The following is a 27607-nucleotide window of genomic DNA, read 5'->3' as shown; positions in this document are numbered from 1 at the left end:
TCCTCAACTGCTAGGTGAAAACCAACCACTTTTATTAAGGCGTTTAGCTGAGTAAGCACTAGGGGCATAAGAAGATTATCCATAATAGTGCCAAAGTCTTAACTATTATAGTCAGCCATTTAGTGTCAGGATGGTTCTTGTTACACCTTTTAGATCGAAGTTCTCAGATTTTCTTAGGAAGGGGGAACCTAGTTCAGCTGAAATGAACAAGACACACTCATTTAAAGAAAAACAAAACTCATTTTACATGATCAATGGTCTGTGTATTTACCAAATTGTATTCCTCAACAGAAAATACCCATTGGGCCACCCATCTGCCGCAGCTAGATGTGGCCCTAATGCGGAACTTTAATTCACAGTCCCATTAATATTTTTATAGTGCTTTGCAGGTAGACAGCTTTCCTGTAACTATTCTGAAAATACTGAATGAAATTTGGCCCTGTTAGGAAATTTACAACATGCACATTGCATAAAATGCTTATAAAAACATTCAGTGCGTTGCCTAGATGAGAGGCAAAAATGGTTTTAAGAAAGGAGAATCCAGCAAGGAGAGAATTAAAACATCACGTGGCACTGGCTGATCCTGTATCCTTTTTTAGTCGATAACATCATACAAATTGGTCTTTCGCCAAGGAAAAACCCTAGTTCTTATTTAATTGTGGAGAGATCTGACCAGGTGGGGAAAAGAAGATCCTCTGATAAAAAAAAAAATCCGAGAACCAGTGTTTCGACAAGTTGACTCAAACTGGTGACACGGTTTTGAAGGTCAGGGACTAATGATAACTGACTTAGGACAGAGGTCAGCAGAGGTCAATGAAGACTTTCCTTTCCCTCCCCCATGTCAGTGGTAGAAAAGGCTCTCAGGCACCCGATCCACTTTCAAAGAAGAGGGCTCTTGATGGTGCCAGATGAAATGCAGCAGTCGTCTGAGCCATAATGTAACGGACCAAGATACCAGACACAAAGTTTGACAGGTGCAATCGCTCTCATTTTTCCAGGCCCCAAAATAAAAGCAACAGCTGGCCCCATCAAAATATCTTCTCCCAAAATCTTTAAAAAAAGTTGTGACTCATTAAAACTCAATTTTTCAGAGGAAAAATATTGCCACTGATTTTTTCCCAAATAAAATACATCATCAAAAACCCTTAAGTAAGGGCGAATTTATGCTTTACACCTAAACAGTTTCTTGTTAAGGATTAAGACTAGTCTCTACCGGTTTTAGCCCCTGCTTTCACCATTTCCACTTTTCTCTGGTATTTAAAGTGTCGATGGATAAGGGGACTAAGTACTGGCTGTGGATGCAGCACCCGCTGCATAAGGAAGCCTGGCTGATAGTGCGCTCAATGTTTTGTTCATGCTCAATCTCGAATTTATTTATTGCTATGATCAACTATTCAGAATTTATTGAATTTGATGAATTAATAAGGAAAATAAACAGGTGACAAAATAATAGTGCTTTCTATTAAATAATGGTTTTCAAGTCACTTTATACCAAGTTATACATTTAAAAAAAACCCTAATTTATTCTTAGAAACACGATTATATAACAGTTTCAATGATGATTACTCTTCTTATAACTTCTTCCACACTCTCTCAGTATGACTAAAAGCTCAATAGAACAGATTTGGTATAAAAGTATTACAAACAATTATTGGTGACATCTAATGTAAATGTTTAAAAAAAGTTTGATTCTTATGAATTTGTACAAAAATAAAGCTTCTGATATTTTGTTAGAATTGTATTTGATGACTCATTAATGATGCAAAGCAAAAAATACTTAAACTAAGTTAACATTTACATATAAAAATATAGAATACATACACTACAGTGATCTTGATGATATATTACAAATTAAGAGTCCCATTGGCCTGATTAAAAAGTTCAACATCTTTTAAAGTATGAGTTTTTAAAAAAGTCAAGATTCTTCATGTTTTAAAAGTAAAATTTTTTCATTTTTCAAGTCAACTGAGACTGTTTTGGTTAATAACTGGGCTTGACGAATCTGGGGCAATAAAAGGCATTTCTTTGGAAGAAACCTGGAGTGTCTCAAGATTTAGTAATCTATCACTGCCTTGATTTTTCCTCAGCATACATTTCTTTATAGTCTTTTTTTTATTCTGCCCATTCAGATCAGTAAAAGGCCACAGGGCTGGAAGGAATACACAAATCCTGTATTTTGTCAGATACCTATGTTCTGCTATTGAGAAAGACGGTGCATACAAAACCAAAAGAGGGAGGAACTAATACGGAGAGTCCGAGCCAGAGAGCACTGGGTACCTTCTACCAGCCAGCAGTTAAACCAGCATGTGGTTTCTCTTTAAAAAAACAAAACAAACAAACAAAACAAAAACTTCCTTCTCTTGTTGGGATTTATATGGCTGTAACACAGGCTTTCTAGAGTTCTCTGATCCTTATGGTCAGGTCACACAGAGTACAGAGATCCCTGGTTTTCCGAGTAGTAAAAATATAACTAAATAGATGCAACACTAATGGCTAAACTGGACCTCATTTATTCTTTTTCCTGGATGTGATGCAAAAAACAAAAAATCCTAGATTGGGGATCAAAAGATCACGTTCTCTTGCTTGACCTCAAAGCTGAGTGGTCTTGACCAAGTTACCTGAACCTTTCTGGGCATGAATTTCCTTAGGTAAGGAATAAGGGAATTATGCTGGATAGCCCTTAAAGTTTCTTTCACATCTGACTGAGACACAGAGTCGAGACCTCACACAGTGCCTCAGAGTTTTCGTCGTGCAGATCAACGACCATCAGAGAATCATGCAGCATAATTCCAGCTGTAGGGACTTCTGATGCTTATATCAGGGTTAATGAGTTTTCCATCCTTCCAGGGACAAATTGTAAGTATTTGGCTCTCTAGTAAAAACGTGATTAAGACATTTTTACATTATACACAAAGTACACTTTGATATTCACCAAGATAGTGAGAAGACTTTGTTAAGTAGGTCCTTCTTTGATTCTCTTATTGTTAGAATCCTGTTCCCTCCTCAGCTGGGTGGGGAAAAAGGAGCATGGGTCAAAAAGAGAATCTTGGTTAGAGTATTTCTGATTGAATGAAGAATAGTGGAAGTCTTTTTATTCTTGAATTTTTCTACATTTTAATTTTAAAAATTTTCAAAACTAAATATTTTGAAATTATTGCAAATACTTAAAACCAATAATCTGTCATGATTTACCACTAACAGTAAAGAACTATAGTTTACTACTAAAATGCCATTATTGTACCAAAAGAAAAGAAAATTTGGTTCTATTTATAAGCTCACTGCAATGTATTCTACTAGTTCTTATTTGTATCATTTCCAGAGTCAAGAGAAAAGGAGAAGACTCACAGTTCTGTTTCCACTATTTCAAACCAGATGTAAAGCATGTTGAATTCAAATTTAGAGAAGGATTTTGTGGAGCGCCAGCTGTACCTTTAGGAGTAGGATAAATGATTTCTTCAACAGTTACATATGTACCTAAGAAAAAACCAACAACTCCAGTGAACGCTATGGAAATATTTTTCAGGATCATCCATATATTGTAGTGTTCCTTAGAAAATGTAAGAATTTCAACCAGAGGTGGTAGGATCAGGGCCAACGTGCTGCTGCTCACGGCTCCAACAAAGGAAATCACAATGTCCAAACGAGGAATCAGAATCGCTCCAGCACCTAGAAAATGAAAATACATATAATCCTTAATTAAATACCTAATATTTAAATGAAAACTAAATGCAGACAGTGGGTATGATAACTCTACTTTCTTTTGTAACTTTTCTGAGTTATTTCCAGATGAAATTAAAAAAAAAAAAAAAAAGTATCACTACTTCTGACCGATTTTCTTCCAAACTACTGGCAAGCTTTCTCAAAAGCTCTGATCTCGTACTTTCTTAGTCCTACTTACCCTTCTCTTGCTGAAGGTATCAACAGAGGATTTGTGAAAACTAAGACTCGGATTCCTTTCCCCAACGTCACCGATCAACTCGCTGAGGGTTTGGAGCGGCCACCAGAAATAACGCTAGAGTCTGCTCATGGGCAGGCTATGTCAGCTATGCCCTCCCCCGCCCCGCCCCCCCCAACAAACGATAAAGATTCCGTCACCACAGTTCTGGCTTTGAGGACTCCATTGACATGTGGATTGGCTCTCCCTAACTTGTCTCCTGAAGCTATCATCTCCCCTCTGATCTTTTTTATCCCTCTCTTTAAGATTTTTATTTATTTTTAGAGAGAGGGAGAGAGAGACTGTGCGCATGCGTGCGTGAGCGGGGGAGGGGCAGAGGGAAAGAAACTCAAGCAGGCTCCCAGATGAGCATGGAGTCCAATGTGGGACTCGATCTCAAGACCCTGAGATCATGACCTGAGCCAAAATAGAGTTGGGCGCTCAACCGACTAAGCCACTCAGGGGCCCCATCCCTCTCTTTTTATTCCTAAGTTTACATACTTTTGCTTTCCTCATTTCTAGCCTCTTTGTCTCTTGCTGAACTTTCCTGGTGTATATATAATTTAACTTGGGCTCTGGAATGAACTCTTCCATTTCCACTCCTTTATTTTTAGGTTATGGGTTTTTTCCTTCCCCTATTCTTTTTGTGGCCTCAATGTTTTCCAGGAGGATGTGGTATCAATCTGGAAATACTAGGTTTCTTGGAAGTACTTGTTATTTATTTAATTTCTTTTGAAAGCTAAAATGCTAAAAATTATTTTGAAATGATAAACCCAGCCTCACACCTAGAGGACTGAAGTGCAGCAAACTTTCCTAAATAGACACATGACTTTGAAGGAGTTGCAGCTCTAAACTAGAAATGCTTGATAAAGTGGGTTCCCTGTTGAATAGATGCTTGCCACATTCTTGTAACATGTTTCTCCGGGGAACCATAATCGTAACTCCCAAACAAAACTAGGACCTTTCAAATTTCATGGACAACATCCATTTCTGAGAGGCCGCCATAGCAAGTCAATCCCTACGAGTCTGACCCATCTTCCCAAGCTTTTGAGTCCCACTAAGAAGATAGTTTGAAAGGATGATTCAAATGCTAACTAGAGAAAAGGTGTAATGAATATAATGCAGGCTGATGAGCTCAGGACTCTAAACAGCAGTACTACAAACTTGCATTCAGTGTTTGGAGAGGACTGTGGAACGCTGAAAGATACCCGAGCTTCACATCCAGCTGGGCCTCCACTCTCACTGCCAGTGTCACACAGCCCGCTCTGTGGACACGACGGTCCCATCGGCTGTCCACACAGGCATCCGTCAGGAGCCTGCCCCAAAGCTTATCAAGGGCCCCCAGGGCAGATAAAAAACAGTCCCGTCCTGCATGTCGGCTGGCTTTGACTTTAATTGGGAAACACGAGCCCAAGACTCCAAAGAAGGTCAGCGTCTGGCGACACGTCCCAGTGAAGCACAAGGGGATTGTCCTCGCTTTGTGTTCTCTTCGTCCAAAGCGCACTGAAACTATAACCCTCACATACCGCCGAGTAACTTTTAACTATTTTTTTTAAATTTTTTCAGTGTTCCAAGATTCATTGTTTATGCACCACACCCATGCAATACGTGCCCTCCTTAATACCCACCACCAGGCTCACCCAACACCCCACTCTCTCCCCTCCAAAACCCTCAGTTTATTTCTCAGAGTCCAGTCTCTCATGGTTCGTCTCCCCCTCCGATTTCCCCCAACTCCCTTCTCCTCTCCATCTCCTCATGTCCTCCGTGTTATTCCTTATGCTCCACAAATAAGTGAAACCAAATGATAATTGACTCTCTCTGCTTGACTTATTTCACTCAGCACAATCTCCTCCAGTCCCATCCATGTTGATATAAAAGTTGGGTATTCATCCTTTCTGATGGAGGCGTAATACTGCACTGTAATATATATGGACCATATCTTCCTTATCCATTCATCTGTTGAAGGGCATCTTGGCTCTTTCCAGAGTTTGGCACCTGTGGCCATTGCTGCTATGAACACTGGGGGAACAGATCGCCCTTCTTTTCACTACATCTGTATCTCTTTTGGGTAAATACGCAGTAGTACAACTGCAGGGTCATAGAGTAGCTCTATTTTTAATTTCTTAAGTATTTTTAAGTAAAAGAGAGAAGGAGGGGGCACCTAGGTGGCTCAGTCATTAAACATCTGCCTTTGACTCAGATCATGGTCCCCGGGTCCTGGGATCAAGCCCCGTGTCCGGCCACCTGCTCGGCAGGAAGCCTGCTTCTCCCTCTCCCAACCCCTGCTTATGTTCTCTCTCTCACTGTGTCACTGTCAAGTAAATGAATAAAATCTTAAAAAAAAAAAAAAAAAAGAGGGAGAGAGAAGCGGCAAAGAAACACTGGCATTTCTGTGTGTCACGGACTCAGCTCCTGAGGAGAGCCCCAGGCTTCTAGGAACAGACTCTGGGTAGCAGATGTGCAGACAGATCACTTCGACATAACAATGGCTGCCAGTGCACAGAAATGGGTGAAATTACTGAACTATCAGAAGTTATTAAATCCCTGTAATATTTTCTTCAAGCTCCTTCAAGTGAACTTCAGTTACTAATTTTCAAAGGAGACACACTTTCAGAATAGAACAGTCTTATATCTAGATAAAAGGACTCGTACTGATATCAGCCTTTTTATTTAGTACAGTTGTCAAAATTCAATAAAAACGAGTAAGAAGTATTTCAAAATGTCATAAAATGACTTTTTCCTACTGAATGTTTTCTTAGTCATCAGAGTATGGGCTCATTGACTTCACTCCTCATTATGATTTATCTTATTGTTGCTATAATTCATTTAAATGATTACTTTGGAAAAAAGGTCTCATTTACTTTTCCCAGCTTTTTCTTTAGATCTAGGCATAAGTTCCACCCCAAGCTGCTCACTGAAATTTACAGTTGCCCCGAATTTCTAACTCTCTCATTCTCTCGCCTTGATTGGGCCAAGATGGTTACTCGTATCTTCCACGGAAAGCTGACCCATTTCCAGTGGTCCCTGGTTATCACTCTAGGTAATCATCAGTTCAGTATTAGGATCATCTTATACTTTTGGTTACAACAATAACGGTGACAATTATAACTGCTGGCACTTTGTCAATATTCTTAAACCCTACAAAATATGCCATAAAAGGAAGTCTTTCTTCATTCCACAGTTGAAAAAAGAGGAGCTTACAGATGGTAGGAACTCGTCTAAAGACACCAGCAGGTAACTGGTAGGTGTGAACTGTCAGATCAGTGTGGCCCCAAAATGCACACTATTTCCCACTGTACCAAAATCAAGCTGCTTCTCCGCAGGTCTCCATGATTACTGCTCCCTGGTGAGGCATTTTATAATGTGAAACCTTAGGAGGAGATTACACACATTCCTTCAAATAGTAAGTAAAATTAGCTACTGAAATTATTAAAGACCAAAACAAAACAAAACCCATTTCTATAGGTAGTCATGGAGATTTAAGCAGTTAAATATACAAAAGTTAGCAGAAATAAAAAACCTGAGGAAAACTAGAACCAAAGTAAAATGTCTATCAACAATATGAGTCCCTTTTGCATCTGATTTAAATATACTTATATTTTTAACCACTGATGCATTTTCAAAATAATCTGATTAGTTCTTTTAAAGGTAATAGGATCTGCTCTATGTTTTTCTTCTACAGTAGTAGAATAACAGAATTTTAACTCAAAAAGTATCTCAGCTATGTAAACAAAACTGATTTTAAAATATTAAAAAATATACTTTAAGTAGCTTCATTATATGACACTCAACAAGAAAAACTGATGGTGCTGTAAATGTGTAGTAATACTTACACGTAACAGCAACCAAGAAGGACCTTATGGCAAATTCACAGATTTGTTTCCATTTAGCATGAAATTTGGATGTGATCATAGGGATGATGATCTCTGCCGGAACATAGAACTGAATTGAATATGTCACAAAGATGCCAAAGGAATATAGAATTTTCACTGATTGATACAACCTGATAAAAAAAATTTCAAAATTCAGTCATTCTTTTCCCCAGATTTACTGAGATACAACAGGCAACACCATTAAACAGGTAAAGTGTACAACATAGTATTAAATATACACTGTGACAGGGTTCCCACTATTGAGTTAATTAACACATCTATCACCTCACACGTTTGCTTTTTTTTTTTCCTCTTTTTGGTGAGAACACTTTGATTCTACTCAGTGAATTTCAGTTATATGCTATACTGTTACCAACTGTGGTCACCACATTATACATCAGATCCTTAAAATTGCTTCATCTTACCACGAAAAGTTTGTACCCTTCTAGCAAACTCTCCTCTTTTTCCTCATTCACCAGCCCCCTAGCAACCGTTAATTGACTCTGTTTATGTGAGAGAGATATATATATATTTCACATAAAGTCAATGTGAGATCGACTGTGTGTGTGTGTGTGTGTGTGTGTGTGTGTGTTCTTTTTTTTAACTTTATGGACATGACACAGAGAAAGAGACAGGGAGAGAAAAAGCACAAGTAGGGGGAGCAGAAGGCAGATGGAGAGGGAGAAGCAGGTTCCCCGTTGAGCAGGGAGGCTGATGTGGGGCTCGATCCCAGGGCCCTTGAGCTAAAGGCAGATTGCTTAAAAGACTGAGCCACCCAGGTGCCTCACATATTTAATTAATCAATTTTTTTAAAAAAATGTATTTACTCTAGAAAGAGAAAACGTATGTGAGTGAGCAGGGGGAGGGGCTGAGAGAGAGAGTGAATCCTCAACCAGAGGCCCTGTTGAGTACAGATCCTGATGGGGGGCTCAATCCTGGGACTCTGAGATCGTGACCTGAGCTGAAATCAAGAGCCAGCCACTGAACCGACTGACCCACCCAGGCACCCCATATGTATTTTTTTAGAATCCACTTATGAGTAATGCCACACAGTATTTGTCTTTTCTTTCTCTGCCTGGATTATTTCACGTAACATAATGGCCTCCAGGTTCATCTACACTGTTGTCTTTTTTTAAAAAATATTTTATTATTTGACAGAGAAAGAAACAGCAACAGAGGGAAAACAAGCAGGTGGAGTCGGGGAGGGGGAAGCAGACTCCCCGCTGAGCAGGGAGCCCAATGCAGGGCTCAATTCCAGGACCCTGGGATCATGACCTAAGCTGAAGACAGATGCTTAATGACCGAGCCACCCAGGCGCCCCTACACTGTGGTCTTGACATGAATCTGGCTTTCTTCTTTTTATCTTTAATGTTAACATAGGTTAAGAAATCCAACACAAACATAGGCCAGTATCTTACTAATTAGATGCTTATTTAAAAAAAAAAAAAAGCCAGCTTGTCTCTACTGAATTTCTAGATGACTGGTGGACAGTTCATTTTGACAAGCCCAGAGGGCTTAAATGTGGCAATGCAAAGGTTTGGGAATATTGCTGCAAAGATTTCATTTTAGGCTAACCCAGTGATCTAAAGGCTAGGCTGGGTCCCATGAAGAATCAGTTTTCTCAACTTTCTTTTAAAAACTAGGCATACTATTACGTCTTTGATAACTTACTGATCTTCTATATATAATAGAAGAAAACTTCACATCGAACTCTGAGTTACAGTTCTCCTTAAAAATCTTGGTAGGTATGTCATTAGTTGCAGAAATACCATCACTCTTAGGTCCAAAATGAGGGCATTTAAATGGTTTCAACTTAAAGAGTTCTCCAGATTCTATAGGAATTCCACCTATGTTAAAGTTGCATTAGTAGGGAAATAAAGTTTGTTAGTTGGGTTGATGCCCAGTGCTTCAAAACAGCACAGCAACGTTCAGTTTTACAAATATCTTTAGATTTCTACATTGTAGATAGTCTCTTGTCAAAATCAGTACCCACGTCTGGATAAAGTCTTTGGTTAACTTCCTTTTGTCTGGCTTTTTTTAAATGTTGATAGTGGCACAGAGAGAAAGTGCAGTATCAGAGGACTCAGATTATAGAAACTATTCTCCTGGGTTACAGACAATAAAACTGTTTTGTTTTTTAAAATTTCGAATATTTTACAACAGTTAAAATAGAAAACCCAAAACAACTGGAGAGGAGACTGAGGATGGAACACGCCGCAGCGTTAGGGGTACTGGTTAACACCCATGTCCTCTTGAGGCAGAGTCATCCCTGACAGTCCCAGTCTTCCATGTGAGAGTCCTGCTTTTCTACCCGTAAGGCCCATCTATGCAAGGGAAGAGTGTTTCTTAGGAAAAAAAATGCAGTCCTTTTAAAGAGAGATGAAATAGTCCACTTTTGGTAGAGAAAGGCCTCAACATTTAATTAGACTTTAAGCTTATTTCTGATGTCTTAAGATTTCAAGTAGCAAAGACTATAAACAGTTCTCTACACCGTGGCCACGCGGGAAGGAATTCTGTAAGTGTCCTCCTATGATACATGCGTCAGCGGAGTGAGTAAGAGAAAGGAAAAGAAGTTGAACAGAAATAGATTCGAAAATACTATAAACATAATTACAGAAAGAAGGAACTCCTGAGGGCTAGCAACAATAAAATCTTAATTTTTAAAACAATTTCAGGATATATTTCTCAGCTTGAGGCTTAAAGTTTAAATATAAACGGTCAGTTACTGCAATGCACAAAACAACTCAAAGACTCCTGCCTCATATACTGATATGTAACAGCAGACAATTAAATATTTTTATCAGTTTATTATTTGAACATTCCTTTTGTTGTTTATTTGTTATTATTTGAACATTCCTAATTATCTTTTAACTTATATATTTTAACTTACATGTTTTTCAATATGGTTAACAATATATTTAAAAATACATCATTATGCATGTAGGTATAATTACTTTTCTATTGATTTAAAACAAGTTATACAGACTAATAATTTGGTTATTACTAACACAAGTCAGTAAGATTATGTATTACACAGAGAACAAATGGGAAATAAAATGGTATGAGACTTTTAAAAGCTAACATACATGCTATTTATCAACAAAGAAGAGTAATAAAGATGTTTAAGAAAAGCATTGCAGTCTATTAAAATCAACTGTTCTATTCTGACTTCTCTGTTTTAAGAATACTAGTTTCATCTATATTTTCGATCACTCTGTTTTTCTCTAATCAGGTTTCCTATAGGTATTATCAACCTTGGTTCTCCTTTTGGTGTGAAGCAGGCATCTATATACTGTTTTAAAAATGAAGAGTTGAAAGAAGATCTACCCTGTAAACTCTCTCTCCAAAGGATAAAACACCTTCTTAAAGTCACAAGAATTTACTTTGAAGATATAGAACATAAATAACTTTTAAGTAACATCTAATGCACATTAAAAAGCATTCTAAAATTCACTGCCAAAGGGTTTTTTTTTTTTTTTTTTTTTCAGATTTTATTTATTTATTTGACAGAGAGATAGAGCCAGAGAGCACAAGTGGAGGTGGGTGGGTAGGAGGGGGACGGCAGAGGGACAGGGAGAAGACGGCTCCCTGCTGATCAGGGAGCCCAATGTGGGGGCTGGGTCCCAGGACCTTGGGATCATGACCTGAGCTGAAGGCAGACGTTTAACCAACTGAGCCACCCAGGCATCTCCTGTACTTTTCTTTCACTATTTTTTAGATTTTATTTATTTATTTATTTTAGGTGGGGAGGAGCAGCGGGGGAGGGAGAGGGAGGGAGTAGACTCCATGCTGAGTATGGAGCTGGACATAGGGCTCAATCTCTTGACCCTGAGATCACGACCTAAGCTGAAACCAAGAGTTAGATGCTTAACCAACTGAGCCACCTAGGCGCCCCCTAATAAAACAATACTTAATCTAAATGTACAGATATGAATATCTCACAAAATTTTTTAAAGCCAATCTGGGAAGAAAGCTGACTCTCCTCTCAAGGTTGAATACAGCAGCTACTCTTGGAAAGACTGATAACTCAACTTGCCTTCTTAGACCCTTCATAATACTCACGTTAAAAATCTTGAGCTTAGTTCTGTTAAGAAGGAGTCTGTCTGAGGCCTAGCTACAATCCTTACCAAGAAGCTCACCTCATTCTAAGCTGAAAAATTCCTTTATCAAGCATGATCTAGTATTCACAACTAGACTGAAGGCTGTGACCCACTCAACTTGTGCAGCATGTTTGCCGGACTCTACGTACTGTGAGGAAGAGATTCTCACCTGTTCACTGCTGTCTGTCTAGTGCCTGTAGCGAGCACATAAAAGGCATACGATAAATATCTGCTAGATGCCTTTCATTCTGAATTTAATAAAGAACAGTCATTCTGAGAGAAGAATCAGAGGCAGTTTGGCCCAGGATTCCCAGTCACAGGCAACTTTAATAAAGTCTGTCCTAGAATTTTGAGACCCATTAAAACAAAAGTTTAATGAGAAAAAACAAAGAAACAAACAGAATTTGTCAGGGAGAGGACAAAGGGAACAGTCCAAGAGATAGGAACCTTATTTTTCCAGTTTCCTTAAATTTATTTCTCTTCCTGCTTTTTTATTGTACCTCTTGGCAAGTCTGTTCTTGCCCAAATATTTTCATTTTAGGTAACAAGCTCCTCAGAGTTCAACACTCTACCTGCCTAGCAGGCTCAGCGATTACCTGCCATTCATTACTCATCAGCTTTATTCTGCAGAACGTTCAGGCTCCCAGCTCCGGTATGCTACAAACGCGGGCTTAGACGTGGGGTTGGTTCTGTTACTTTTGGTGGGGGCAGATGAAGGGCCAGTTCAATTATCTTAATAAATTAAAATGCCTACCTTATCCCTTCCCTGTTCGTACGTGGTTCTTCTCTATTTTTAACTGAATTGTTCAACACATGCTTCACAAAGAACGTCGTGTGTGAGAGCAGAAACACCTTCCTGCTTCTTAGCCTTTTTGTGTGTGTGAAAACCTAATACCCTTGATATTTCTTAGAAGTGCTATGTGTGCTGACTAAATGAGTAACATGTGAATTCACTCCAGGCCAGTATTTTTCAAACTAATCATAACCCACTAGTGGGTTATGGTATCAATTGAGGGAGTTGTGAAAAGTTTTTTTCTTCTTTTTCCCTAAGATACACACTGGAACAGAGAATACCAGGGGACACTGTATGTAGAAAGTATGGGTTTTTATTTAACCTTTTATTTATACCCTACTTCAGCGACTTATAGGAGTGTGGGAGGTGGGCACCACAAAAACGCATATACACAGAAACACATACTCTTATTTCTAGAAGGTTTTAAAACATTTCCCTTTTTTTACTATGGGTTGTAGTTTAAAAAGTTAAAAAGCCACTAACTGGAACCAAGAAGGCATGGAGACTGTGATGGGGAAAAGGCGGAGGGGTATGGAACAGGCCCTGTGTTTCAGACGGGTAAAGAGCAAGCAACACAACACAACTGAACAAAGGAAATCACAACAAAAGCCAAAGATGTTTGTTCCTACGATGTCACTCAGCAAGACAGATCCCAGATAAATACCGTTTGCTATCTTAGGTCCTCTTGTGAACTTGTTACACCAGCATTCACGCTCAATAATCACCCTCCACTCCCCACTCCTCCATGCTAAGCTTGAAACAGGCTACTTGACAGGTCTCTTCTCAAGACTCCCAAGAGAATGCTTTTTCCCCCTCTCGGCTGTTATATGGGCTCTGTTAGTGGAAGTCCTGGAAAAACGCTGCTACAACATCACTCAACTCAGACCCCTACCAGTGCCTTGGTTCTATTATCAGCTAACAAGGGACATGCTCTTCAACTCAGAATGCTAGGTAGCAAACATTTACCAAGGCCTCTTGAGCGCCAAGCCACGTGCTAGATCACAGAGGTACATCCTAAGCCGAGAAGCCGCGGGGTTCCTGCCCTCAAAGTGCTAATGATGCAAATTTACTTATCATCTTTCAAACACACTCTTTGCTTCCAAGTCTAAATGAGACAGACTGAATACTACTACTCATAACTGGTTTGAAAAGATGACACCTCAGTCAATAAACAGTAAATAACTTGGAGCTTCTCTAATCCATACTTGCTTTATCCTGCGCTGCTTTTTAATCCAGCCTTTTCTTGTAGGACGACCCTGATGAACTCAGAGAACGTACGTCACAGGGCATCAAGAGCCCCACACGAGGTCCCAGCAGTCGCGGCTGAGAGTGCCCCAGGCTCCGTGACAGCCGCTGGCTTTTATACCCACAATAACCAGCACCCTGCCCCTTCTCTGACTTCCTAGGCCTACCACCCGAAGCATGGGGATGGAAAGGAAGAGACTGATCCAGAGCACATCAAGAAAGAAATTTTAGATACGATCCTACGATCACGCCGGTTCAAACTTCTCATTCTACAGAAGACTATCACTGTGAAGAGACGGGCTTCTCCTCCGCAGTATCCCTTGGTCATGGCTGTTACTTTAACCGGCCCAGATGCACAGACCACAAAGAAATGAAAAGCAGGCCACAGATTAAAAGTTACACTGCCTCTGATTTCATCACGGAAACACACATATCCCAAGGCAACTAATGTTACATACAAGGTTGTAACGATTCCCACGCCTCCCACAAGGAAAAGGAACTAGCCAAGACGAGCTCGCCAAAGGAGAATTACGTATCTTGACTTACTTTCCATTTTATTCCAGATTTTTGTTTCTTAGGATACGTGTACTCTATCCTTTCCTCTAAATGAAAAGCAGGTGACTAGCTAGGCTTTCTTGAACACTTATGATGATGTAATGGTCCCTTTTTAATGGAGACTTGCAACTAGTTCTGTTCTAAGTGTAAAGCACAGCAAACAGGGATAAGGGGAGAGGCGGGAAGGGGATGCAGAAAAAGGCAAGGATTACACAGAGCTACTGCCAGGGCATACGGCTCTCTCAGGACTCAGCTGTGAACGCCCAGAGCAGTCCCTGCTTGTCTCCCCCACACTGCTTCGCCATGCTCTGAACTCTCTGGGGATAGGCACATCTTAACTTCACATGCAATGTAACTCCCCCTTCGGTCCCTGCTCTTTTTAAATACTTCTGTGAGGAAGAGTAGGGAAGAAAGTTCTGAGACTATTTCCACCTATATTTTATATTTGACATTGAAGTACTTGTCAATTTTATTTCTGAAATTGTTCTTCAGATTTATTCTAAATATTATTCTTAGTAGGGAAAAATACTACTTTCTAGACATCATATAGTATTTGGAAAAAAAAAAAAAAGAACTATGCTACCATACTTTTTAGCCTTGATCATCTCTTATATTAATCTGTTTAAGATTCTAGCCTGTATTAAACTATTACAAAAAGAGATATGTTTGGAAGAAACACAATTATGTAATCAACTGTAATGTAAGTTAATGAAATAAATGCTTAAAGTTACATATCTTGTTTGTGATCATGTCTCTAGTCTGAAACGAAGGTATAACATTGGACACGTTTCCATCATGAAATAAAAATGTGTCACAGCTGAAGTAGAATTATAGTTGAAGAACACACTGCATGTTTGCCCCCTGTGAACCTGGGAACTATTCGAGGTACATTGTATCACAACTGTCTTCGCGTATGCATTTGTTCTTACAACATTTTTGAGTCCAGTAAAAAGCCGGGGCTCAGAGGACTACTGAGTGACAGATAAACGCCCAGCTACCAACAGGAAGCCAGTCAGAACACATAATATTTAAAAACACTGCAGGTTTCAGACTTCTATCCAAGCAGCTCAAGGAGCAGTGGGGCATTAATTGAATCAGCATTTTAGCATTTATTCTTTGTATTTATCAAAACTAAGGAGTTACTTTCCCTTTTATAAATAAGGAGGCATGTCAACATGGGAATCGCTGTCAATAATCTTTTTAAAATCCCCAGAGACTAAACCCCAGAAGAAGGAAAAACCCCATTACTTCATTTTGTAGAATATGGTTCTAATATTAAGAGAATATTAAGAGGCACCATATTATTTTTTTAGTAATGTGTCCTATCTGTGGATTACATACCTATTAAGGCAGACCAGTAAAACAGCGAGGGTCATAAGTGGTGGGTTTTATTATTTTATCAGGAATCCAGGGTGTTGGATTATTTGGCAACAAATATAAGTATTACATTTTTTTATTACAGTGAGTCCACAGTAAAAGAATCCACATTTTACTTTTATATTTTACTCAAATTGGGAATATGTTACAATTTTTAATCTTTTTAAAGAATCCCAAACAAATCTGTAAAATCACAGATGATCTCTTCTGAAGATTATGAAAAAATTCAAGGTTACACAAATAAGAAATCACAATAAAATTTTTAAATGTTTAAACCATAAATCCAAAAATACACCTTTATCACCAAATATCGGTAAGCTGTATCTAAGGACTAACAAACTCGTATCTACCTACCATACATCCTGGGGAAGATTCAAAGTTATGCTGCCTTTGATTTCATCACGGAAACACATATATCCCAAGGTAGCTAATGTTACATACAAGGTTGTAACGATTCCCATGCCAATATTCAAAGCTTGGGGGAAGCGTTTTGATTCTTTCATTTGATTTTCCAGTGGAAGGACCTAAGAAGAGAATGCAGGTAATACAAGTAATTGAAAACAATCTAGTATCCCATCTTACATATATATGTAAATTAATCTTTCTATAGTTTGTGTGCGTATTTTATTTCCTTTAAAATAAGACCTAATTCAATCAGAGAAAGTCCAGTGTCATATAATCTCCCTGATATGAAGAATTTGAGAGGCAGGGTGGGGGATTGTGGAGTGTAGGGAAAGAAAAAATGAAAAAAGATGGGACTGAGGAGAGAGACAAACCATAAGAGACTCTTAAGCTCAGGAAACAAACTGAGGGTTGCTGGAGGGTGGGGTGGGAGGGATGGGGTAGCTGGGTGTTAGAGACTGGGGACGGTACGGGCTATGGTGAATGCTGTGAAATGTGTTAGCCTGATGGTTCACAGACCTGTACCCCTGAAGCAAATAATACATTATGTTATGAAAAAATAAAAGTAAAAAATAAAAAAAGACATAATTACTGAATATTTTTCTTGGTGTTATATATATTTTTACACTACAGATTTTTCAAATCCTTAAAATAAAAACATCTGAAATTAGCTCTTAGCAGGCAAACCTGTCAGATTTTTTTTAAAATAAACTCTTTTTTTTGGAATAATTTTAGATTTACAGAAAAGTTACAAAGATAAACAGAAAACTCTCATACACCCGACCAATTTGCCCAATTGTTAACATTTTAAACTACCAAATTACGTTTGTTACATCTAAGAACCAACATTGGTTCATCACTATTAAACTCCACATTTTATTTGTATTTCATTAGCTTTTCTACAATGTCGTTTTTCTGTTCCAAGGTGCCTTCCAGGATGCCACATTGCATTTTGTTACCATAAATCTCGTTGGTCTTCTCTGATCTTTGATGGTTTCACAATCCTTCCTCATTGTTCATTATCTTGACAGTTTTGAGGAGCAATGGTTAGGTGTTTGGTATAATGTCTCTCTGGCAGGGTTTATCCGATGTTGTCTGATGTTTGTACACTGGGGTTGTAGGTTTTAGAATAAGATACCATAAAGGTGAAATGCCCTTCTTACCACACATTTTGCCAACATGATTTGTCACTGGTGAAACTAACTTTGATCACTTGGTTTAAGGCTGTTTGCCAGGTTTCTCTGCTTATAGAGGTCTTCTCTTCTTTCTCATCATATTCTGTTCACTGCAAGCCAAGTCACTAAACACAGCCCATACTCCAGGGACTGGGGAGAGTAAGCCACACCTCCTGACGGGGAAGTACCTACATAAATTATGTGGGAATCCCCCCATATATGTATTTATTTAATCACCTATTTATATTAGTATACATTCACATGTATTTGTTTTATACTGTGAATATGAATCTAAGACACTTATTCATTTTGTTGCTCATGTTGTTCCAGCTTTGGTCATTGAGAATGACAACAGGTTGCTTCCTGTATTCCTTTGCATGCTTCCGTTCTTTCAGTTTTTTGCTTGTTTTGTTTTTAGCGATACTCCAGACTCATCTTGAATGTCCTTGTTTCAGCCCTAGAATCAGATGTTTCTCCAAAGAACTTTGGTTCTTTTGCTGTAAAGTGGTACTTAGAAGTCAAGATCAGGGTGCTGGGTGTGCCCGTAGCTACTGTGTAACTCTCAGCTGATGTGCTAGAAAATACGTGTGTGCACACTAACCCAGCTATATTCATTCTGTAATTGCTTCTACAGCTAGCCACCTGTAGCTACTGTCTGTCAATCTAGTGAGATGAAAAAGTTATTTTTATTATGTGCAGAAAAAAAAAACCTTGAAAGAAAAGAAAAAAAGGCTAATTGAAGAGTTAAGTTTTTTAGGCAAATTTTCAGAGGTTTTGGCCAAATGATTTGACCATACAGTGAAAGATACTAAGAAATAGGAGCAGCAAGAGGAAAACAGCAGGAGCAAGCACACTTACAATGTGCCAGGGGTTCTTCTCTTTTAATTAAGTTAAAATCGTCATATAACATTAGTTTCAGGTGTAAACATAAGAATTTGATATTTATATACACTGCAAAGTGATCACCACAATAAGTCTAGTTACTATCCATCACCAAACAAAATTACAAATTTTTTTTTCCTGTAATGAGAACTTTAAAGATTTACTCTCTTGGCAACTATCAAATATGCAATAAAGTATTATTGCCTGAGGTTACCATGAGAAATGGGCAAACCTTTAGTTAGACTCACCAACTAAAAAAGGAGAGAGGGCTCAAATAAATAAAATCAGAAATGAAAGAGAAGTTACAACTGATACTACAGAAACACGGAGTTTCATATGAGACTGTGGATAATTAGATGCCAAAAAATTGAGGAACTTGGAAGAGATGGACAAATTCCTTGAAATACACAATCTTCCAGGACTGAATCATGAAGAAATAGAAAACCAGAACGCTAAGATTACTAGTAAGGAGATTAGATCAGTAATTAAAAAAAACTCCTAACGAAAGTCCAGGACCAGATGACTTCACTAGCAAATTCTACCAAAATTCAAATAATATTTAAATACCTCCTCTTTTCAGGTATTTCCAAAAAACTGAAGAGGAGGAACACTTTCAAATTCATTTACGAGGGCAGCCTTACCCTGATACCAAAAGACAAGGACATGGAAGAGGAACCAGAAGAAGGAGGAGAAGAACAAGAAGAAGAAGAGGGGCGCCTGGGTGGCTCAGTGAGTTAAAGCCTCTGCCTTTGGCTCAGGTCATGATCTCGAGGTCCTGGGATCGAGCCCCGCATTGGGCTCTCTGCTCAGCAGAGAGCCTGCTTCCTCCTCTCTCCCTCTCTGCCTGCCTCTCCGCCTACTTGTGATCTCTGTCTGTCAAATAAAAAAATAAAATCTTTAAAAGGAAGAAGGAGGAGGAGGAGTAAGGAAGGAAGGAAGGGAGGAAAGGGAGGGAATTATAAGCAATATTCCTGATGAAGATAGGTGCAAAAATCCTCAACAAAATATTAGCAAACCAAATTCAACAATACATTAAAAGGATCATATATCATGATCAAGTGAGATATATTCCAGGGATGCAAGAATGGGTCAGTATCTACAGATGAATTAACATGATACACCAAATTAACAAAATGAAGGATAAAAATCGTATGACCATCCCAACAGATGCAGAAAAAGGACTTAGAAAATTCAGGATCTATTCATGATAAAAACACTCAAAGAAGTGTATATACAGGGAACATTACTCAACAAAACAAAGGCCTTTTAGGACAGGCTCACACCTAGCATCAATCGACAATGAAAAGTTGAGAGCTTTTCCTTTATGATCAGGAACAAGTCAAGGACACCCATGCTCACATTTTTATTCAGGTTAAGTGCTCCTTTAATTCCAAGTGATAACCTTGCCAGGTACAGTAATCTTGGTTCAAGGTTTTGTTGTGGGTTTTTTTTTTCCTTTCAGTACTTCGAATATATCATGCTTCTGATTTACAGCCTTAAGGGGGTTCCCCTATATGAAACAAATTGTTTTTCTCCTGCTGCCTTTAAGATTCCCTCTTTGATTATGTATCTGTGTGTGGATCTCTTTGGGTTCATCTTATTTGAGACTGCCTGTGGAACTGGATGACTCTTTCCTTCCCCAGGTTAGGGAATTTACCAGCCATTATTTCTTTATTATTTTTTGGCATCTTTTTCCCTCTCCTCCCTCTAGGATTCCTATACTGCAAATGCTATGCTGCCTGGTGTTGTCCCAAAGGTCCCTTAAGCTCTCTTTACTTTCTCAAATTCTTTTTTCTTTCTGCTGCTCTGTTTGAGTGAGCTCCACTGTCCTGTGTTCGAGGTCACTGATCAGTCCTGCTTCATCTGGTCTGCTTCTGAACCCCTCTAGTGTATTTCCAGTTCAGTAATTGTATTCTTCAGCTTTATGACTTCTGTTTGGTAGTTACTTTTCTTTTGCTTTTTTGAAGAACATCCATTGTTCTCCCAGGTTTCAGGAGCATCTTTATGGCCATGACTTTGAACTTTTTAACGTAGATGACTTCTCTCCATCTCACTAAGGTCTTTTTCTGAAGTTTTGTCTTGCTCCTTCATTTGGAATATACTCCTACACCTTGTTTTTAACTCTGTGTTTGTTTCTATGTATTAGCTGAAACAGCTGCATCTCCCAGTCTTGAAGGAGTGACTTTGTATAGGAGACAAACTCTATCATTCAACCTTGCCCTAGCTCTTGGTTGTCTCTTGGACCTTTGTGATTGTCTAAGTAGCCTAATTTACTGATAGATTTCAGTTGTTGAAGGTGTGCCAAGGCCTGCCAGTGTTTTAGTGTAGGGATCTCAGTCAGTACCAAGTTTCAGGATGATGGAAGTCAGATCCTCAGGCAGCAGCTTTTAAAGTATGGGAAGACACAGTCCTACGGGACCATCTTTGTAAACCCTGCTGGCCTCTAGACCAGGAGATCTGGAGGGGTTTGCTAGGGGGGAACAGTTGCGAAGTCAAGGCTTCAGATAACTGTATAAGCCCCTTTCTGGGGGGTACCAGCAAGCTGTAGCAAGACCAGATGGCACAAGATGGTATTTCCCTGTCTACATTCCCTGAGAGCACTTCCGCAGCCTCAAGATATGTGACCAACCTGAAGCCTACCCCTCGGGTTAAAGCTTCTGCACCAGCAAATAGGCCTTTTTCACTGGCCGACTTGCGGCGCATTTCAGTCTGTTGTCTGTGCAGTGCCTCAGTGTGGAAGGCTGCCAAGAACTGTCTTTCCCATTGTTCAAGTCCCATGGGGCCCTGGCACACAAACCCTCCTACCCACCAGAGCCAGGTGATCAAGGGGCATCCCCAGTGTGGACTACACTCGGCCACGGCTTTATTTAGTAAGGCAGGGCAAGGCCACTGGGGGCAGGGCACGGCCACCAGTGTTATAAAGGCAGCAGGGAACTGCTGTGTTTGTGAGTGTCCACCCGCACAACCGTGAGAGAGGGAGACCACGGAGAGGGTGCTCGCCAGTGCCTCCATCCCTGAGGAAAGTCCCAGCTTGTCCCTGCCCCTCCAGCAGATGCTTTTAGACTAGCAAATGAATCCCCTTTACATAGAGTCTAGGTTCCTTTCAAACTGCAGCTTTCATGCCAGGTTCTGAGTCCATATACAAACCCTTCAGAAGGAGTTTCTCAGATCCCAACAGCCCTTTGGATACTTTGAATGTAAGCCTACTTGGGGGCTTATCTCTCAAGGGCAGGTCTGAAGGGCTGGGATGCCTGATGTGGGGGCACACACCCCTTGCTCAGGGAAAAGCTCCAGGCCTGTAAGATCCCTCCCTGTACTGGGTAACTGCAGCAGGGGCAGAGCTTCTGGTGAGAACATATCTCTGTCTCCCCATCCGTCTTCAGGTGCCTCCTCCACCCGTCTTGAGGTGGACCTTTTACTCCTTTGAAGTGGAGCAGCCGTTCAGCTAGTTTCCAGGTCCTTCTCAGGGGCCATTATTCCACATGTAGTTTTAGTTGTAGTGTGTCCATGGGAGGAAGGGAGTTCAGGCTCTTCCCTTCTTGCCATCCTGGACCACCCCCTGCCAGGGATTTTTCCGGATGCTTTGCAAGCAGCACCTCATGTAATCCTCACAATAACCCTATACCACAGTAACTCCAGTAGCAGCTCTACTTCTTAGGTAAGTCAGATCCATATGGAAATATTAACTAGTTAATTGGAGAGAGAACCATCTGGATGTTCTGGAGATAATCCAGACCTAAAATAAGGGACTATGGTTAAGAATGGTGCCAGTGCAGCTACAAAAGGAGGAAAGGAAGGAAATTCACATTTATGTAGGCTCCCTCTGGGGCTAGCAGCACTGTGGGTGTTTTAAATGTAATTTCATTTATGGGGAACTATGAAAGAAAAATAAACATGCCTTGATTACTGATGGAATGGGGGGAACCAGGGACAAAGTGAAGGGAAATGTTCCAATGTTTCAAGCTTGAGGGACTGAAAGTAAAACTAAGAGAAATAGGGAAATGAGAAAGTGAAGCTAGCTTTGGATTAAGAAAGTCTATGTCAGCTTCAGAGCTGTCGAACTTGAGATGTTAAAGGACAACTTAACTGGTATGTACAATAGTTAACTAGAACTTACTGGTTAAAGATGGAAACGAAAATCTGCAGTTATGTCTGTAACCGTCATAAATGGAACTGTAAGAATTCGTGAGAATTCTCTAAAGAAGAGTTAAGAGAGAGCAAGAACCCAAGTAAAATGGTATAAAACTGTCTTCTAGGTCAATTTCATCTGTGGTTCGTATAGGTATGTATAAGTGTTTTCCCTCCCGTACTAAACCATTAGACATATAGAGAGCAGAGAGTGATATTTTATTTTCCCCAAATCTACACATTCCAGGCTTTAAATAAACTGGAAGCATCTTAAATGGAAATACTTAAGATCTGAGGATCCTCAGGGTGCTTGTATTTCTTGGTAGTAGCTTTATGATAACATCATTTCTCAAAACAAACATGATATGTATAAATCTAAAGGGAGAATTTATATTTGATTCTTCTATGTAATGGCAACTTTGTAACAATTTCAATTCCCTTAAAATCATCTAGTCTATAAAATGTGATGCTTGGGCTCTGTCTGAATAATTTGGGCTTGGGAGACGAGATAGAAGACAGATAAAACAAAATTGGCCATGAGTTGAATTCTGAAGCTGGGTGATGCTGACACGAGAGTTCATCTACTATTCTCTATTTTGTCTTAGGCTTGAAATTTTCCATAATAAAGTGTTAAAAATCTAAACTAAACTATAATTCAAATCTAATCTACCAAACTACAAAACAAAAAAGAAAAATGGATTTTTAAATGTAGTTTGACTACATAAATCTTTGTGTTGCCTTAAAAATAATAATAAAGAGTAAATCCTTACCACTCCTATGCCTTCAAAAGCAAACACAGCAGTACCAAAAAAGAGTGGGTATTTTTTCCAACCAGCCACTATTGGAAGGTTGTGGGGACTTGGCATATTCTAGAGAAAGAAAAACAAAAAAAGAGAAGTTAACATCTTTACTTATTTTAAAGAATTTAAAATAAATAGCGAAATCAATTACTTCTGAGTTTTACAACAGCAAATGTATGTTATAAAAGTGAGTAATTCTTTCAATAAACACTTTAAGCATCCTATGTTAAATATAGCCAAGCTGTTAGGACTTCACTGCCAAAAGCCATTGTTTCCCTCATGCCCACACATTCCATCTGGGCTAAATGCTCCTGATTACCTGCGGCTACCTTCAAGTCCCGGGCTGTTCACTCCAGGTATGGCTCCTGGCATGACAGGAAATACACAAGCATCCTCAGTCTGAGCTGAGAGCCATGGTATCAAACCCCGCTCACGGTGTCCAATGAAATCCATTTTCTACTTTGTTTTCATTGCTCTTTCAGTCTCCAAGATACCTGTTCCTAACTCTGGCTTTTTCACATCATAACTCTGCTGCTTCCTAGTACAGGTCTCCTCCTGGTCTCTGTGTCTTAATCTTTAACCTTGACAGTTCTCATTACCCTCATTATTTGTACATATTCCTTAACTTTGGCTTTGATTACTGGGTCTTGACGCATAGCCCTGTTCCAACTTTCACTATCTGGAATCCCAATGGAAGTGGGATTCAAGACAAAGGAAACAGGATGAAAAAAGAAACTGAAGTGTGAAAGCACATGGATAATCTGGGAAATAAAGAGGTCTAGAATATCTGAAGCACAGGGAGACGTGTGTGCTACAGTGATGATACATGATGGAAAACACAAGCTATGGTCAAAGTGAAAAGGGCAGTAAGTGTCTGAGTCATTTGAGAACACCAACGGTTACCCAAGGCTCACACTGTTCCCTCTACCTAAGGAGCCTCCTTTTCTGCTCCGCTAACTCTTACAAGCTCAGCTAAGGATTCATGAACAATGGAAAGCCTTAGGAGACCTTCTGGCCTGTCCCCTTCCATTCTTATGTACAGTAAGAAAATGTCTACAGGTTCTGGAATTTGGTGGGGGGACGGGTATGCAACAGAGTTTGTAATAAACTGCCAGTGGAGGTTTTAGAACAACTGCAGCAATAATATACAAAATGGGTTGGATGAGAAAAGAACAGAACAGGAATGCGTGACCTTTTCTGAGTCATTGGCCCTTTTTGAGAAATGAAACCTATACACTGCTCAGTAGAAGAATGCATATATAAATAAACATTAAATCTTGCAAATATATTGAATGCATCTGCAGATCCCCTGAATCCCAACAATCAAAAAAAAAATTTTTTTTTTTTTAAGGAATACTTCTTTTATATGGTTGGGCTCCCCAGACAATGGACAATGAAATCAACTGAGGTCTTCTGATAAAGAAGTTACAGACTACGGCAGTGGCAGTGAACTGAGATGGTAGCAGCAAATAAAGGAAAATAAAAAAATAAAATAAAAATAAAATAAATAGGAAAATAAAAGCAAATAAAAGAAAATTTAAAAATTATATCTATACTCCATCTGGAAGCTGGTTCAAATCTTAAGAGAGTAAACAAAACAGTACTGAGGTCTTTGTTTCATGTTGCACAGTGTACTGAGGCACGATCTTAAACCTCACAGCTTCCTAGGGTGGGTATTACTCTCTTCTGCAGCAGAGTCATAAAGCCCAGAAGCATATTTACCAAAATCTTAAAACCAGACCTGAACACTAAGCCTGTGCTCTATGGCACACACCTTTCAACTGATCAGTATCCCCCAACCAGAGACCAAAGTTGACTCAAAGTTGATCTCTGGTATGCCACTAATGAGGCAGGGGTCTTTACATACCACTACTTTTACCTCCAAAGTAAACAAAGAATTTACTTATTAAGAAACACATATGACAGTCAAAAACATATTATACTTACCCTAACGACATACTGATAAATTATCACAAGGCTGACAGCCATGGAAATGTTGGCAAGGAATGAAAGCACAAACAGATTCTTTAGCTCACGAATGAAGACCAAAAGAATTATGAATGGTAGAAAGCAAAGCATATATATCCTTAGGTCAATACTTCTTCTCTCGCAAGGGTTTGAAGAATTGGTACTGTTCAAAAGAAATACTTTACTCTCCAGGAATCCTTCATGAACCTATATAGCATTACCAGGAGAATAAGAAAGAGGGGGGGGGGGAAATTCCATCAACTTATAAATAAAAAAAATAAAGAAAATTATTATCTATACAATCTATGTTAAATTCCTTTATGATTAATCAAATATTTACCTTTTTCAAGATATTCTAGCTTCTTAGAAATATATATTTATCAAGTTTAAGGATAATTAAAATAGGATAATAATCTTTGCAAAATAACTTCTTTTAATCATACTGTAAAAAGAAGGTTCACTAGAAAATTATGAGGATGAATTTACTAATTTATTTTGAAGCTTTGTGCTCATGATCCCTGCAAAGGTTCAATTTGATTTTGAGATAATCAAAAGTGGATGCATACTTGTTAAGAATGACCATATCCTACTCCGACTTCCTTTCTTCAGAGGAGGAAGCAAGCTCTAAGTTCCTCTAGGAAATGTACAATTGTCAAAATAAAGTTTAGAAATCACAGTCTAACTTTAAAACTGTTTTATAAAACAACTGTTTATAAATTATCATCACATCGCTTCTCGGCCTTTTGGCTAAGATCAAGTGTACAAATTATCATCACTATCAATAAATACTTAATAAGAATCCACTAAATTCATTGATGGCCATGTGTTAGATGTAGGTAAATTTCTGCTAGAGCAATAAACTTCAATAAATCAGTTTTACCTTAAAATTTATTCAGCCACTTCTATAAACCAACATTCAGTGTTCAAGAGAGATACAATAACTTATAGTTTCTATATATTAAAAATTATCTCTTATCCAATTAATATGATCCAATTTACTAAACTAGAAATGAAATTATAGAGGATTTTAAAAACATTCTTAATGCACAGCAGAGGCAGATAATATTGTAATTTAAATACTAGTGAAAATCTATTTGCCCCCAAACACTGTACCCCCTCCCCACTGAACTCATGAACGTGATCAAGTCTCCAGACACATCAATTCTTAAGAACCAGAGCCTACAGTAATAACAGGAAGCAGTTTTTGAGGACTGAACTAACGTGGTACACAACATCTCATCTCATCCTCAAAACAACTCTCTGAGGTGGATGTTAAGAAAACTGAGGTTTAAAGAGGGTTAAAAAAGCTTACGTAGTATCAAGTCAGTAAATGGTAGCTCTAGGATTCCAGCCCAGGCATGAGACTAGAACTCAGCTTGTGACAGCTGCATGTTTTAACCTGACCAAATACCCCCATCGCGGAGGGGGCCCTGCCCAAGGAGCCGCCTGGCCTCTACTCTGACATCTCTCTCTCTAAATATACCAAGTATTAAGAGGCCCGCAAGTCAGAAGTTTAGAACAAAATTATAGTATGATTAACAATACAAGTGTTTCTTTTAATTTTATACTTACAACTTACGAAAAGCAATGTTTAGTGTCACTACAAATGTATACATCATCTTAAACTGCAGGAATATATTTACCAGTTTAAGCTAGATAGGCAACTTGTAACTCGCATAGGACTAATAAACTCTCAGGTTACAACAGGAACCACTTAAGAAATGCATACCTCATGTTTATCTTGTAAATGGCTACCACAACTTTCTATTTTATATTTTATAATTTGAAATAAAAGATTGGTAATTCACGTTACTTGGTTTTAAGAATATATATTTTTTGTTGACTCAATTTTCCCAATTGCAAATTTATTTATAGCCAAATGCTTCTGTATCCAAGAAGTATTGCCCATAATCAGATTAGATAATGATCAAAATTAAACCCTAACAAGGATACCTGGCAAGAGAAAATCAGTTACATAACCAATTTTAAAAAGGGTAGTTTGAATGGTGAGATGGTTGGGAATATGAAATTAATTCTATCACAAATATCTCATAATAATTTAGTATTCTCTGGCAGAAAGACGGTTATAAAAATTGTCAGGATTAAAAAATAAAATAAAGTGTAGATACATACCCAGAGCAAGATTCAGGTAAACATTTGAGTCCTTTGGTGCCCTCTAGAGACAGATATTGGCTATCTAATAGGACTTCCTATGATCTCACATGTTTACCAAAATGCAAAACACTGAAATAAATATTATAAAATAAAATTACTAAATTCAGTTGTTTCCATTTAAAGCTTAAATTTACTAACATCTACTACTTATGAGTTTTCAATGATTCAGTAATCTAATGGTTAGAATTCCAAAGGTAGATT

General features: G+C 38.7%; 1 protein-coding gene across 3 annotated transcripts in view; it reads right to left on the bottom strand.

The window, feature by feature from the left end:
- Positions 1-729: 729 nt before the first annotated feature.
- Positions 730-27607, bottom strand: part of SLC36A4 (solute carrier family 36 member 4) — a 52056-nt gene continuing 25178 nt past the window's right edge. For 2 of the 3 annotated variants that reach the window (XM_032852821.1, XM_032852824.1), the window contains 5 exons: positions 25211-25438; positions 23234-23332; positions 16231-16400; positions 7768-7937; positions 730-3666 (listed from right to left, as the gene is read on the bottom strand). In XM_032852821.1, the coding sequence (XP_032708712.1) occupies positions 3359-3666; positions 7768-7937; positions 16231-16400; positions 23234-23332; positions 25211-25438 (975 nt within the window). In that variant the 3' untranslated portion in view covers positions 730-3358. The remainder of the gene's footprint in view (positions 3667-7767; positions 7938-16230; positions 16401-23233; positions 23333-25210; positions 25439-27607) is intronic. The other variant, XM_032852822.1, reaches the window with a different exon arrangement.

The sequence above is a fragment of the Lontra canadensis genome, unplaced genomic scaffold (genome assembly GCF_010015895.1).
Source record: "Lontra canadensis isolate GAN:19392208 unplaced genomic scaffold, GSC_riverotter_1.0 scaffold7, whole genome shotgun sequence".
Lineage (NCBI taxonomy): Eukaryota > Metazoa > Chordata > Mammalia > Carnivora > Mustelidae > Lontra > Lontra canadensis.
This window is presented reverse-complemented; position numbering and strand designations above follow the sequence as displayed.